The sequence below is a fragment of the Microcebus murinus genome, chromosome 11, assembly GCF_040939455.1.
Source record: "Microcebus murinus isolate Inina chromosome 11, M.murinus_Inina_mat1.0, whole genome shotgun sequence".
NCBI classification, from domain to species: domain Eukaryota; kingdom Metazoa; phylum Chordata; class Mammalia; order Primates; family Cheirogaleidae; genus Microcebus; species Microcebus murinus.
The window spans coordinates 50403041-50416346 of NC_134114.1; the positions used below are offsets into that span (position 1 = coordinate 50403041).

Consider the following 13306-nt stretch of genomic DNA (forward strand, 5'->3'; position numbering starts at 1 on the left):
GGAGCACCATAATCAAAAATTTGGGAAAGGCCGGGCGCTGTGGCTCACGCCTGTAATCCTAGCTCTTGGGAGGCCGAGGCGGGCGGATTGCTCAAGGTCAGGAGTTCAAAACCAGCCTGAGCAAGAGCGAGACCCCGTCTCTACTATAAAAATAGAAAGAAATTAATTGGCCAACTGATATATATATAAAAAATTAGCCGGGCATGGTGGCACATGCCTGTAGTCCCAGCTACTCGGGAGGCTGAGGCAGGAGGATCGCTTGAGCCCAGGAGTTTGAGGTTGCTGTGAGCTAGGCTGACGCCACGGCACTCACTCTAGCCTGGACAACAAAGCGAGACTCTGTCTCAAAAAAAAAAAAAAAAAATTTGGGAAATATGTAATTTTCCAAACAACTCTTCCTAATTCTTGTGAAACAGATGCTCAATAGTTATTAAGCAAGACTGATTATATAATGTAAAATAGGAAATTTATTGAAATATCAAATACTTGTTCTGAATTCAGGGGAAATCTATAAAGACACCTCAATTTCTTGATTCCTCCAAATTATATTGTTATCCAAGACCATATGCTACTGCCTCAAAGGTCAGTTACATAAATACATTCACATGATTATTCAATTTCTCTTTAACTGGCCTAATGTAAGTTAGGCCAGTTCTCTTTAACTGGTCAATCACTGCAAATAAGATGAAGATGTGTCCATAACCTACATCCCACAGTGAAAATTTCTGAGTTACTCTAGATTATGTCATGGAATAAGAGCTTTTAGCTTTGTGGGATTGTGTTTGTTGTTTTGAGATAGGAACTTGATTTGTTGCCTGGGATAGACTGCAGTGGTGTCTTCATAGTTCACTGCAACCTCGAACCCGAGCTCAAGCAATCCTCCCACCTCAGTCTCCCAAAGTGCTAGGATTATGGGCATGAGCTATAGCACCCAGCCAGCTTTGTGTTCTTTAAAAGTATTCTGTCTTTAATTCTCAATGTTTTGTAACAAACAAGGGATTATTAATAAAAATATCTCATGACTAGAAAACTGTAGTGTTTATATTATTTTCCAGTGACCCCAATAAACTTTACTCTGACATCCAGATCTTGACTTATATAAAATCACATAGCAGGTCAAAGCATAACCCTAGAATTCACCTTGGCTCAGGCAGCTTCTTGAGATCACTGAGACACCATTTCCTGGCCCATCACATCCACCTCAAAGGATGCAATCGGAGGGAGAGCTATTGAGTAGATCTGGCTACAAATCGATCCAGATTTGACTATTAAATCTTGCCACTCTGACAAAAAAAGAAGCTATGAATTCCCACCATCACAAATTTCTAATTGAAGTTAACTTAAGGAAACTGTTATTTTTAAACTTTATATGGTAAATGAAAAATCCCAAAACAGGCAACTAAAATAAGATAATTATGAGGTCTATCTGGAAAGTATCCAGCCATTGTTAATATAATGAGCACAGTTTGTGTGACATGAATGTAACCTGGCAGCCAAGGAGAGTGGACTGGGATGCACATGCATGAACAATGCCGACTTCACTGTACTAGTCAGTAGGTTGCTAGATGCCGCTGAGTGAGCACGTGTACTGTGTAGCCATGGCATTCAAAATGACTGAGTAGAACAACGAATCTGCATCAAATTTTGTGTTAAGCTTGAACATTCCTCCTAGAAAATTATCTGGATGATTCAGAAGAAGGCTTTTGAGGGCCGGGCATAGTGGCTCACACCTGTAATCCTAATAATCTGGGAAGCCGAGGCAGTAGGATTGCTCAAGGTCAGGAGTTCGAGACCAGCCTGAGCAAAAGCAAGACCCCATCTCTACTAAAAAATAGAAAAATTATCTGGACAACTAAAAATATATAGAAAAAATTAGCTGGGCACGGTGGTGCATGCCTGTAGTTCCAGCTACTCAGGAGACTGAGGCAGGAGGATCGCTTGACTCCAGGAGTTTGAGGTTGCTGTGAGCTAGGCTGATGCCATGGCACTCTAGCCCAGGGAACAGAGTAAGACTCTGTCTCAAAAAAAAAAAAAGATACATTGTTAAATTGCTGATGCAGTCAATCTAAGATCCCTATCTAAATAAATAGTTAATTTTTTTGCTTTCCCCCAAAATAATTTTGTTGGTTTTTAAGATGTTGGCAAACACTGAAAACTTCATAATCTGTAGTATAAATGTGTCAACACAGAATACTAAATAATTTCTTGTAGAAAATGTTTGATTTAAGCTGCCTCCTAAAAGAAATGCCTGGAAAACATACAACTTCTCAAAATGTAGCAACATTTACACAACCCTTTTTCAAAGTCTCTTGATATAAACAGCTCTCAATTCTAATTTCAACCGGTTTGTCTTCAAAATATGATACTTGATGGCAAAGAATGAGATCTTTTAAGAGTTCTTGTGTAGTTTGGATCTGTTTGAGGGTGCTGGATTGAACAAATGCAGCCCACGGAATTAAAAGTTTGGACACTTGAATGTACAGGATCATGCAAAACAGAAAATTCTGAAGTTTTATGCCAGGGGTTTTTGAATGGAAAATTCTCTTTCATAGGATTTTTTTCTTCGCTCTCTTTTGAGACAGTGTTTTTGTCTTCCAAGGCCTGAGCAAGCATGTAACTAACTTTTCTCTGATGTGCCAAAGCTTCTTCTTTATCATTCAACTGCATGCACAGAAATTAAAAATGTACCAGTTAGATAAATCACAGAATATATTCAGAGAAATAAGTACTGTAGTTATTTTATCAAATGTTCAACCCTAAATCTTTCAAGTCAATCAATATGATAAATTAATTAGGTGTCACCTGATCCCCAAGCATTATGCTACATGTTATTGAGGATTCTTTTTAAAAAGAACAAAAGACAGCATTCCTTTCACTGAAAATTTTATAAGTCATTTAGAGAGAAAGGAGGAAAAAAATTATATATGGGGGTGTATATGTATCTATATATATAATAACAACAGGTACTTATTTCTAAAGGAATGTTTGAGTTATAAATTGTTTCTATACATTTACATGCAAGTAACTAACACTCTTTAGAGATATGTTCATATAACCTGAGTCTCTCAGTGACTTAGTTTAGTCATCTGTGGAGTGTGAATGACAGGACTGATTTCAAGGTTGTGGTAATGATTAAAGGACATAATGTGTGAGGACATAATATGTGAGGAAGTGCCTTGAACACTTTAAAAATGCTGAATAAACAGTCTTGTCACAAACTGCATATATAAATGCAGATGACAGAGCTGATTAGTCCCAGGAGCCCTCCCTTTTCAGAGGTTGAGCTTTAACCCTGTACAGAACATGAATAGAAGGAAAGAGCATTTGGGGAGTTTAAGGGCATAAAGATCAAGAATTTCAAGTACTGTACCCCAAGGGCATAAAAGGGCATAAGAGGCAAGTACATGAGAAAGGGGCATAAAAGGCAAGTACAAGTATGGAGAGAAAAAGAGGTGAATTAATAGGAAGCAAACAGATTAGCTTGACCACAACCTGCAATAAGAAGAAAGCAAAGCATACTAACCAAATCTATTAACATCTTAAAGACTTCTTGAGGGTTATCCTGGTCTTCTGTCCGCTTGGAACTGTTTTCTGAAGGGAGCATACCCAAGAGTTTCTGCCCTAAGGTCTTCTTGCTCCTCTGTGATGGATATCCTAAAATTGAACGTGGAATCCAGCTGAGTCAACAATACATTCATTGATACACTTCCAGTAAAAGAGGTAACTGAACCAAGGCTCATTCCTAAACCAGTCTGAAGGTTGTCCCCTTCTTCAGGAGACCCTTAGGACAAGTGAGTCAGGCAGAACAGCATAGTGGGATGCACAAGGCCTTCGGAGCCAGGGCAGCAGTTCAGGTGAGAGAACTGAGAGCACCACCGTGCCAAAGGCATGGCTGCCCCTCTGCACCACATTACTTGAAAAACTATGCAGACCCAGCAGAACATATCTGCAGCCCAAAGGTGGCCTATGAACCATGCAAACTCTGCTTTAGAGCCAGGAACACCCGGACTTGAATCCTCATTTATCTGTATACTAACTTTACAACTTTGGATGAGTGTTCTGAGCTTCGTTTTCCTCACCGCTTTTTTTTTTTTTTTTTTTTGAGACTGATTCTCACTCTGTTGCCTGGGCTAGAGTGCCATGGCATGAGCCTAGCTCACAGCAATCTCAAACTCCTGGCCTCAAGAGATCCTTCTGCCTCAGCCTCCCAAGTAGCTGGGACTAGGTATGCACCACCATGCCCGCTAATTTTTTCTATATATTTTTAGTTGTTTGGCTAATTTCTTTCTATTTTTAGTAGATACGGGGTCTCACTCTTGCTCAGGCTGGACTCGAACTCCTGAGCTCAAACAATTCTCCTGTCTTGGGCTCCCAGAGTGCTAGGATTACAGATGTGAGCCACTTCACCTGGCCTTCCTCACCTCTTAAATGAGAATAATATCATCTACTTCTCAGGGAACTGTGCCATTAAACAACATACCATGGGGTCTGGAGGGAAGGAGGAATGGGAAGTTTTATTGAACGGTGCAGAGTCTGTTTGGGAAGATGAAAAAATTCTGGAGCTGGATGGTGGCAATAGTTACACAACAATGTTAATGTATTTGAATGCCACTGAAAAACAGTTAAAATAGGCAAGGTCCTCCTAAATCCCTTGGAATTTCCTGAGTGATAGAAGCATCTTTCGTTCTGAGACTCTTGGTGGACTCCAGGTTAGCCTAAGAATAGGACCTGGTTGCTAGGGGAGTCAACCTCAAGAACAGAGGCCTGGAACTTTCAGCCCCACCCCTAATCTCTGGGGAGGGAAGATAGGTTGAAGGTTAAGTTGTTCACATGGTCAATGATTTAATCAGTCGTGCCAAGGGCAGGCACCGTGGCTCATCCCTGTAATCTCACACTTTAGGAGGCCAAGGTGGTAGAATCACTTGAGCCCAGGAATTTGAGACAAGCTTGGGCAACATAGTGAGATCCTATCTCTACAAAAAAATAAATTAGCTAGACATGGTGGCACATGCATCTGTAGTCCAAGCTACTCAGGAGGCTGAGGCAGGAGGATCATTTGAGCCCAAGAGATCATTACGATGAACTGTGATTACACACTGCCCTCTAGCCTGGGGAACAGAGCAAGACCTTACCTCAAAAAAAAAATTTTTTTTTAAAAAACTAAAAAAAAAGGCCAGGCATGGTGGCTCACACCTGCAATCCTAGCACTCTGGGAGGCAGAGGTGGGCGAAATGCATGAGGTCAGGAGTTTGAAACCAGCCTGAGCAAGAGCGAGACCCCGTCTCTACTATAAATAGAAAGAAATTAATTGGCCAACTAATATATATAGAAAAAATTAACTGGGCATGGTGGCGCATGCCTCTATAGTCCCAGCTACTCGGGAGGCTAAGGCAGCAGGATTGCTTGAGCCCAGGAGACTGAGGTTGCTGTGAGCTAGGCTGATGCCACGGCACTCACTCTAGCCTGGGTAACAAAGTGAGACTCTGTCTCAAAAAAAAAAAATCTGATTTCCAAAGGGATCAACATGGAACACCAGGGCTATCCTCAAAGAGTATATCTTTGAAAATTGTGCAATCAAGAGCCTAAACTGAGAGAAGAGGTATCTGAAGAAGATCATCTACACATCTGTTGTCCATGGCAGAACTAGATATTCTTACTGTTTTCCAGTGATTCCTAAAAGGCCAAATACATGGACCATGTTAGCTTTTTTCCCTGGCAAAATCACCTACACTAAGTTGGACATTATTATACCTTCAGCTTTTATCAAGGGATTATTATAGAAAACGGCCCTATAAATATTGACTTTGTATTTATCATAAAATATTGTTGAGGACTTAGCCATTATATTTCCTCAATGAACTCTAAAAGTCTCATGTCAGAAAACACTTTTAGAATTTAATTTCAGGACCATGTGAATATCTTTTTGGGAATGAGTTATGAAACATATTTTCCTTTTTTGCCTTGACTTCTACCTAGTGAACACTCCAAATGTATGGTGTTTATAATCTGCTTTTACCTACTTTCATAAGTTTATTTACTACTTCTATTTTTATTATCCCTGTAAGCTACTTCTTACAGGGATAGGGGCAAGGGGTAAAGTTTAGTTATGGAACTAAAATTCACAACAGTTGACTTGTAAATTATTACTAATATATAATGTTTGAAAAGAAATATTTCAAACAAAATGGGTATCTACTATTAAAGGTTGCATTTTAATATTATAGGATATTTATTAGACCTTTCAAGTTCATCGGAATATAAACTTGAAAGTAGGATTATGAATTTGACAGACTAGAAAATATTTAGAAATACATCCATCTCAGAATTTCTAAACTAAAACATTTAAACTTTTTATAAACTTTACCTTTAATCTTTCTTGACTGACAAATGGCTTCAAATTATAATTTGACATTTTAAACTGAAGCAACATGAATTCTACTGAATGATATCAATAAATTAAAATTGATACTGACTATTTAGGGAAACTAAAAATTTTTTTTTTCTTGAGACGGAGTCTCACTCTGTTGCCTGGGCTAGAGTGCCGTGGCGTCAGCCTAGCTCACAGCAAACTCAAACTCCTGGGCTCAAGCGATCCTCCTGCCTCAGCCTTCCAGGTAGCTGGGACTACAGGCACGCACCACTGTGCCTGGCTAATTTTTCTATTTTTAGTTGTTTGGCTAATTTTCTTTCTATTTATAGTAAAGACAGGGTCTCACTCTTGCTCAGGCTGGTCTCAAACTCCTGAGCTCAAGCAATCCTCCCGCCTCGCCTCCCAGAGTGCTAGGATTTGATTAAAGGCGTGAGCCACTGCCCCCAGTCGGAAACTAAAATTTAAAAAAAATAACAGCTACTTTGTTTATATTGCAAAATCTGTTTCAATTCTCTCATGCTACTTCTATATATTTTTGTATACACTAAAATCCCCCCTCCCACCTGCCCGACACCCGATAAATGTTTTTCCTATATGTCCACTTAGATGTTGATCCATTAATACCAGTTTGCTGGTGAGTACATGTAGTGCTTGTTTTTCCATTCTTGAGATACTTCACTTAGTAGAATGGGTTCCAGCTCTATCCAGGAATATACAAGAGGTGCTATATCACCATTGTTTCTTAAAGCTGAATAGTACTCAATGGTATACATATACCACATTTTATTAATCCACTCATGAATTGATGGGCACTTGGGCTGTTTCCACAACTTTGCAATTGTGAATTGTGCTGCTATAAACATTCGAGTGCAGGTGTCCTTTTCATAAAGTGACTTTTGATCTTTTGGGTAGATGCCCAGTAGTGGAATTGCTGGATCAAATGGTAGATCTACTTGTATCGCTTTAAGGTATCTCCATATTGCTTTCCACAGAGGTTGAACTAGTTTGCAGTCCCACCAGCAGTGTAGGAATGTTCCTATCTCTCTGCATCCGTGCCAACATTTATTGTTTGGGGATTTTTCATAAAGGCCAGAATTGGCCATGAACTTTTGACGGGTTCACGAGCTAAAACCTAAACCTCCGTTTCATTTTTTATAAAAATATCTTATTAATTCGTCCAATTTTAAAATTTTTTCCTCTACTCAATTTCTCTTGTAGAAATATACATTTCAATAAAGTTTAATTAGATAAAGACATTTAATGTAAAGTTTAAATGTCACTTTCAATATTACTTCCTTCTTGGCAGTTTCCCTTTAATCACCTGGCACTTTCATTATAATTTTTTTAAACCGCTAAACATGGTCTTATTTAAACAAAATAGAATATTAGAAAAGAGATGCTGGCTGGGTGTGGTGGCTCATACCTGTAATCCTAGTGCTTTGGGAGGCCGAGGCAGTAGGATTACTTGAGCCCAGGAGTTCAAGACCAGCCTGAGGCCGGACGTGGTGGCTCATGCCTGTAATCCTAGCACTCTGGGAAGCCTAGGCAGGAGGATGGCTCAAGGTCAGGAGTTCAAAACCAGCCTGAGCAAGAGCGAGATGCCATCTCTACTAAAAATAGAAGGCCAACATATAAATATGTAATAAAAATTTGCCGGGCATGGTGGCACATGCCTGTAGTCCCAGCTACTCAGGAGGCTGAGGCAGAAGGATTGCTGGAGCCCAAGAGGTTGAGGTTGGTGTGAGCTAGGCTGACGCCAAGGCACTACAGCCCAGGCAACACAGTATGACTCTGTCTCAAAAAAAAAAGACCAGCCTGAGCAAGGGCAAGACTTACATCTCTATAAAAAACAGAAAAATTCGCCAGGTATGGTTGTGCGCACCTGTAGTGCCAGATATTCAGGAGGCTGAGGCAGGAGGACTGCTTGGGCCCAGGAGTTTGAGGTTACAATGAGCTATGATGACACCATTACACTATAGCCTGGGCAACAGAATGAGACCATGTCTCAAAAAAAAAAAAAAATTAATTAAATTTAAAAATTTAAAACATTTAAAAATGATAAAAAGAAGAGATGCTCCTGTTATTTTACGGTTTTGTGATTCAAATAGCTCATCTGCACATGTAATAGCCAAAGACTCTTTTTTTATAGTTGCTAAATTTTTAAATAAATAATAACTGTATGTGAAAGTTTAATTATATTCACCCACACGGGATTAAACATGCTTCATCAACGTTAAGTATAACTGAAAAAACTAAAATTGTACCTAATTATTGCTATTATACTTCATAGTTACCATCCTCTTTAAGGTGCTTCCAATTTATCCGTTTTGTTGCTTTTTTACACATTTTATCCATTTGTGTCAATCTTAGTGCCTGTTCATTTTTCCTCATTAATTGTTGCTCAAATGCAATTCTGAATGCATCCGCCATTATATAAGCTTCTTCTTTGCTCTTCTGCAAAAGTTCCAACTGGTTTTGAAAGAAAATTTGTGAGATGTCAGAAGCAAAACCAGAACAATTCTTGCCTGAATGAGTAATCAAATTAACATATGCCATCTCTCTCCCTAGCACTGGTCTATTGCCTGTGTTTGATCTAGTTTATCTGTTTAAACTAGGACTTGCCAATTCTCTCCTGTAGTAAGCAGCCCACTCTGGACCTAGATTACCAGCAGTTTCCCTTATGGTACCTGTCAACTCCCTGCTAATTCAACCCTATATACTACCCTGTATAGGCCCTGTGTATGTCTTGTCCAAATCTAGGGAAGGGCCCAGCAAGAAAAAAGAAAGGATGCCAAAGACTGCATTTCACTTCGGCCTTGGACCATTCCAGACAACACCACTGAAAGTAATGATGATTCATACCTTTCTTATTCCTCCTATAGCTGACCTTGACTCTGATCAATGTAGTCTTACGCTTTTCTTATTGCTACTGCTTAGCTGTTTGCTTTCCTATATACTCTAAAACTTTAAATTCCACATCTTTAATGAAAGTAAAAGATTTTTAGAATTATGGTCCATACACTATATTTGTAATTAAGGAACTTTTTTTTTTTTTTGGAGACAGGGTCTAACTCTGTCACCCAGGCTGGAGTACAGTGTTGTGATCATAGCTCACTGCAACCTTGAATTCCTGGGCTCAAGTAATTCTCATGCCTCAGCCTCCCAAGTAGTTGGGACTAAAGGTGCACCAGCTAATTTTTAAATTTTTGGTAGAGATGGAGTCTCGCTATGTTGCCCAGGCTGGTCTCGAATTTCTGGGCTCAAACGATCGTCCCACCTCGCCCTCCCAAAGTGCTGGAATTATAGGTGTGAGCCACTGTAGCTGGCCTAAAGCCCAATTATAATGGCATCTATCATTTGATTAAATGTCTGGCATGTTCATAGCACTGTGCTAAACATTATATGTCTATTTCCTCTATTCTCACAACAACCGGTCTAAGGTAGTTATTATCCTGCACCGAACATAATAAGAAAACTGAGGCTTATTCTGTTCAAAGCTGCACAGCTAGTAAATGGTAGAGCAAAGATGCAAACTTAAGTCCGGCTGGTATAAAGGTTCCTTCCACTGTACCTTGCTGCTCTTCAAATACGCTCCATGGCTGGATGTGGTGGCTTACACCCGTGATCCTAGCACTCTGGGAGGCTGAGGTGGGAGGATTGCTTTGCGGTCAGGAGTTCAAGACCAGCTTAAGCAAGAGTGAGACACTGTCTCTACTTAAAATAGAAAAAATTAGGTGGGAGTGGTGGCACACGCCTGTAGTCCTAGCTACTCCAGAGGCTGAGGCAGGAGAATCACTTAAGCCCAGGAGTTTGAGGTTGCTGTGACCTAGGTTGATGCCACGTCACTCTAGTCCAGGCAACAGAGCAAGACTATCTCAAAAACAAACAAACAAAAAAAAAAAACTAAAAACTTAGGCAAAGTACTTTAGGTGGCTTCATATATCATGCCAAATAGTATCTGTATTTTGGACCCAGGTAAACAAAATCCAGTTGATAAGTTAATGCTATCATATAACTAAGCATAAGTTCCATAGCCAATAACTATTAAAATGAAGTTAATTATTACAGATACTTCCATTTATTCTACTATTAGTAGAGAAACAAAACCAAAGCTATTGCTATTGAGATAATGCAATACCTCTTGTTTGAGCTGAAGAAGCAGTTTCCGAGTGGATGCTGCCATTTTGGCACAAGAACAGGGGTTCCCTCCAGGACTATGACAGAGGCAGGCTCCAAGGACTGCAAGCTTTAAATCCAAAAACATTACCCCCATTACTGAGTGTCATACTGTTTTAGCTGCACAAAAACACAGGGGCACCCACACACATACCCATGCACATTACTATTCAAGCATCTGATCCAAAGAAACTGTAAAGGAAAAAAAAAAATAGAAGAAAGCTGGGACCAGGATTTTAGGATCCAAGTGGAAATTAACTACAAATACAGAAAGATTGTTATTACTTGGAACAAAAACATAAAGGAGTTTTACCTTCCTTCCTTTTACTCTTAAAATATGTAAATCCTGGCATCAGTCCCTATAATTCTGAGTCCTTGGCAAGAGTTTAGCCGAATAAAGTTGTTAACATTAACATCTACAGCCTGGGTTTCCTGTGACAGTTTGGCCCTGAAGCCTGAAATTCACTAGTGTCAGTTCCCTACAAGGAAAGTTGTATGCTCAGAATATGAGTGCATTTTAATATGTCAATGAGGAAAACAATCATTCCTTTCCTCCTAAAAAAAAAAAAAAAATTAATGGTCCATATGGATCACTCCTGTATAAAAGAAAATAAAATGTCAAAGCCCTCTAAGTTTATTATGTCAAGGAGGGAGTTAAGCTCTGGAGAATGGGTCACTTAGCATGTTTGAAATTCTGCTTCTCAGATTACTGATTAACTCTCTTCTTCATTGTTCTTATTCTATAAATGACTAGTAGAGACTAGAGATCACACCTTCCACGCTTCCAATCACTCATCTTTGTTATAGATTAACTGCTTCCTTTATTGTCTTGGGCCTAACTCAGGTCAGATGGTGCCCAAGAACCCAAGAATATTAAATCGTCAGTGTGGTATGTTAAATATACCTTTCTCAAAAGAAAAAGACACCTTAACTAATCAGATTGTTGCAACTATGCATTAAATCTTACATAAAAAGATGTTGAAATTCTGTTAAACTTCTCTAAACTTTGTCTGTATAGGCAATCCCAAACTTCTACACTTTGGAACACTGACTTCCATTCTTTGGAATCTGTTCTTCCTGGGCAGCCTGTCCTCAAACTTTGTGCTTGAATCAACTCTCTTTAAATTCTGATCCTTTTAATTATTTTAGGTTGACACCTGCTTGATCACTGTAGTTGGAAGAAAAGTAAGAATGCTATTTTTTTTAACCCATTTTTGAAGCTAACCACAAATTACTTTCCCAACATATTCCAGTAAGTACCAATTTAACAGGGGCAATCTATGCAACATAGTGTGTTATGTCTTTTAAAGTTTCATGTGGAACTAACTATAAAATTATTATCTAAGTTTTTTCCTATTCCTGTAAATTTCATATAGATAGGTTGGCTTAAGATATAATCCTGTTTTGGAGACTTTTAGGGAGGAAAATTCCATAGCCCCCCTTAGTATAAAGGCCATTTCAGAAAATTCATTCTCACATCAAAGAAAACTGTGAAGCACAGAGTTAGCTTTCAGTTGAGACAAATGTACGATGGTAGATATGTGGCAAATAGGTATTTTCCCTTTTCTTTTTCCTGCTCCTAATAATAACTCCTGCCAAAGTTGTCAAAAGTAACTAAGACACAGGTAGGACCAACATAAAACACACCAGGTTTCAGCAAGGACCTCTGACTCCTAATGCTACTTTCTTCCCTCAGTGCTCCTTCATCAGGAACAAGATCAGGGCCCTTGTTCCTGCCTGATCTGGGGTAAGGTTGGTCCCATAGCCTACTCAAGCCTATAACAAAGCATCCTTTTCCAGAACTTTCTTCTCAGTTCAGTTTCTTTTATTTTCCCTTTTTGCTATTGGCAGTAGAGCAAATTCCAGATCTACCACCTACTAGCTGTGTGACTTCAGGCAAATTGCTTAACCTCACTGTACCATTTGTAATATGGGGATTATAATCAGGGATTATAATGTACCCACTTTATTGGGTATTGAGGATTAAATGTGTCAATTTATATAAAGCACTTAGAACATCTGGCACTTGTTAAGGACTAAGTAGGTGTCTGTTATTATTATTAACAATTTTGCTTTTTTGAAATCCCACAAAGAGTGAGTGGCAGCCCCTTTCACTCTACTGTTATGCTTATTTCTTGGAAGTCCCAGGACCTTTTTCTTTTTCCTTTTTTGAGACAGGGTCTTGCTCTGTTGCCCAGGCTAGAGTATAGCTCACTGAAACTTCAAACTCCTGGGCTCAAGCAATCCTCAGCCTCCTGAGCAGCTGGGACTATAGGTATACACCATCACACTCAGCTACATTTTTTATTTTTTGTAGAGATGGGGTCTTACTAGATTACCCAGGCTGGTTTTGAACTCCTGGCCTCCCAAAGTGCTAAGATTACAGGCGTGAGCCACCATGCCCAGCCCCAGGACCCTTCTGACCTTATTAGCCAAACTCCCACATTGCAAGCCATTAGCAATGCATCATTAGACCTTCGTTCTTAACCTGGTTCTACCATTGATTGACCTCATAACCTCAGAAAAATAATTGAACTTATCTGAGCCTTAGTTTCCACCTCTCTAAAATGAGGATAATACCTGCTTTGCAGCCCTCACAAGACTACTGTGAATATCAGGTAGATAATGTGCGTAAAAGTACTCTGAAACCGTAAGCACCAACCCAGGTGTGAGATACTACTAACATAGCTTCTGCTAGAGCTATACAAAATAAGAAATAAACCGGGAAGGAAGTGGTCAGCACATTCCCTAGTGTTCAAG

The 13306-nt window shown here is 39.4% G+C and overlaps 1 protein-coding gene across 6 annotated transcripts in view; it reads right to left on the bottom strand.

The window, feature by feature from the left end:
- Positions 1-452: 452 nt before the first annotated feature.
- The window catches only part of CCDC125 (coiled-coil domain containing 125), a 33031-nt gene continuing 20177 nt past the window's right edge, over positions 453-13306 (bottom strand). For all 6 annotated transcript variants that reach the window (XM_076008078.1, XM_076008076.1, XM_076008075.1 and 3 more), the window contains 4 exons: positions 10509-10616; positions 8665-8839; positions 3524-3654; positions 453-2661 (listed from right to left, as the gene is read on the bottom strand). In XM_076008078.1, coding sequence (XP_075864193.1) covers positions 2353-2661; positions 3524-3654; positions 8665-8839; positions 10509-10616 — 723 coding nt within the window. In that variant the 3' untranslated portion in view covers positions 453-2352. The remainder of the gene's footprint in view (positions 2662-3523; positions 3655-8664; positions 8840-10508; positions 10617-13306) is intronic.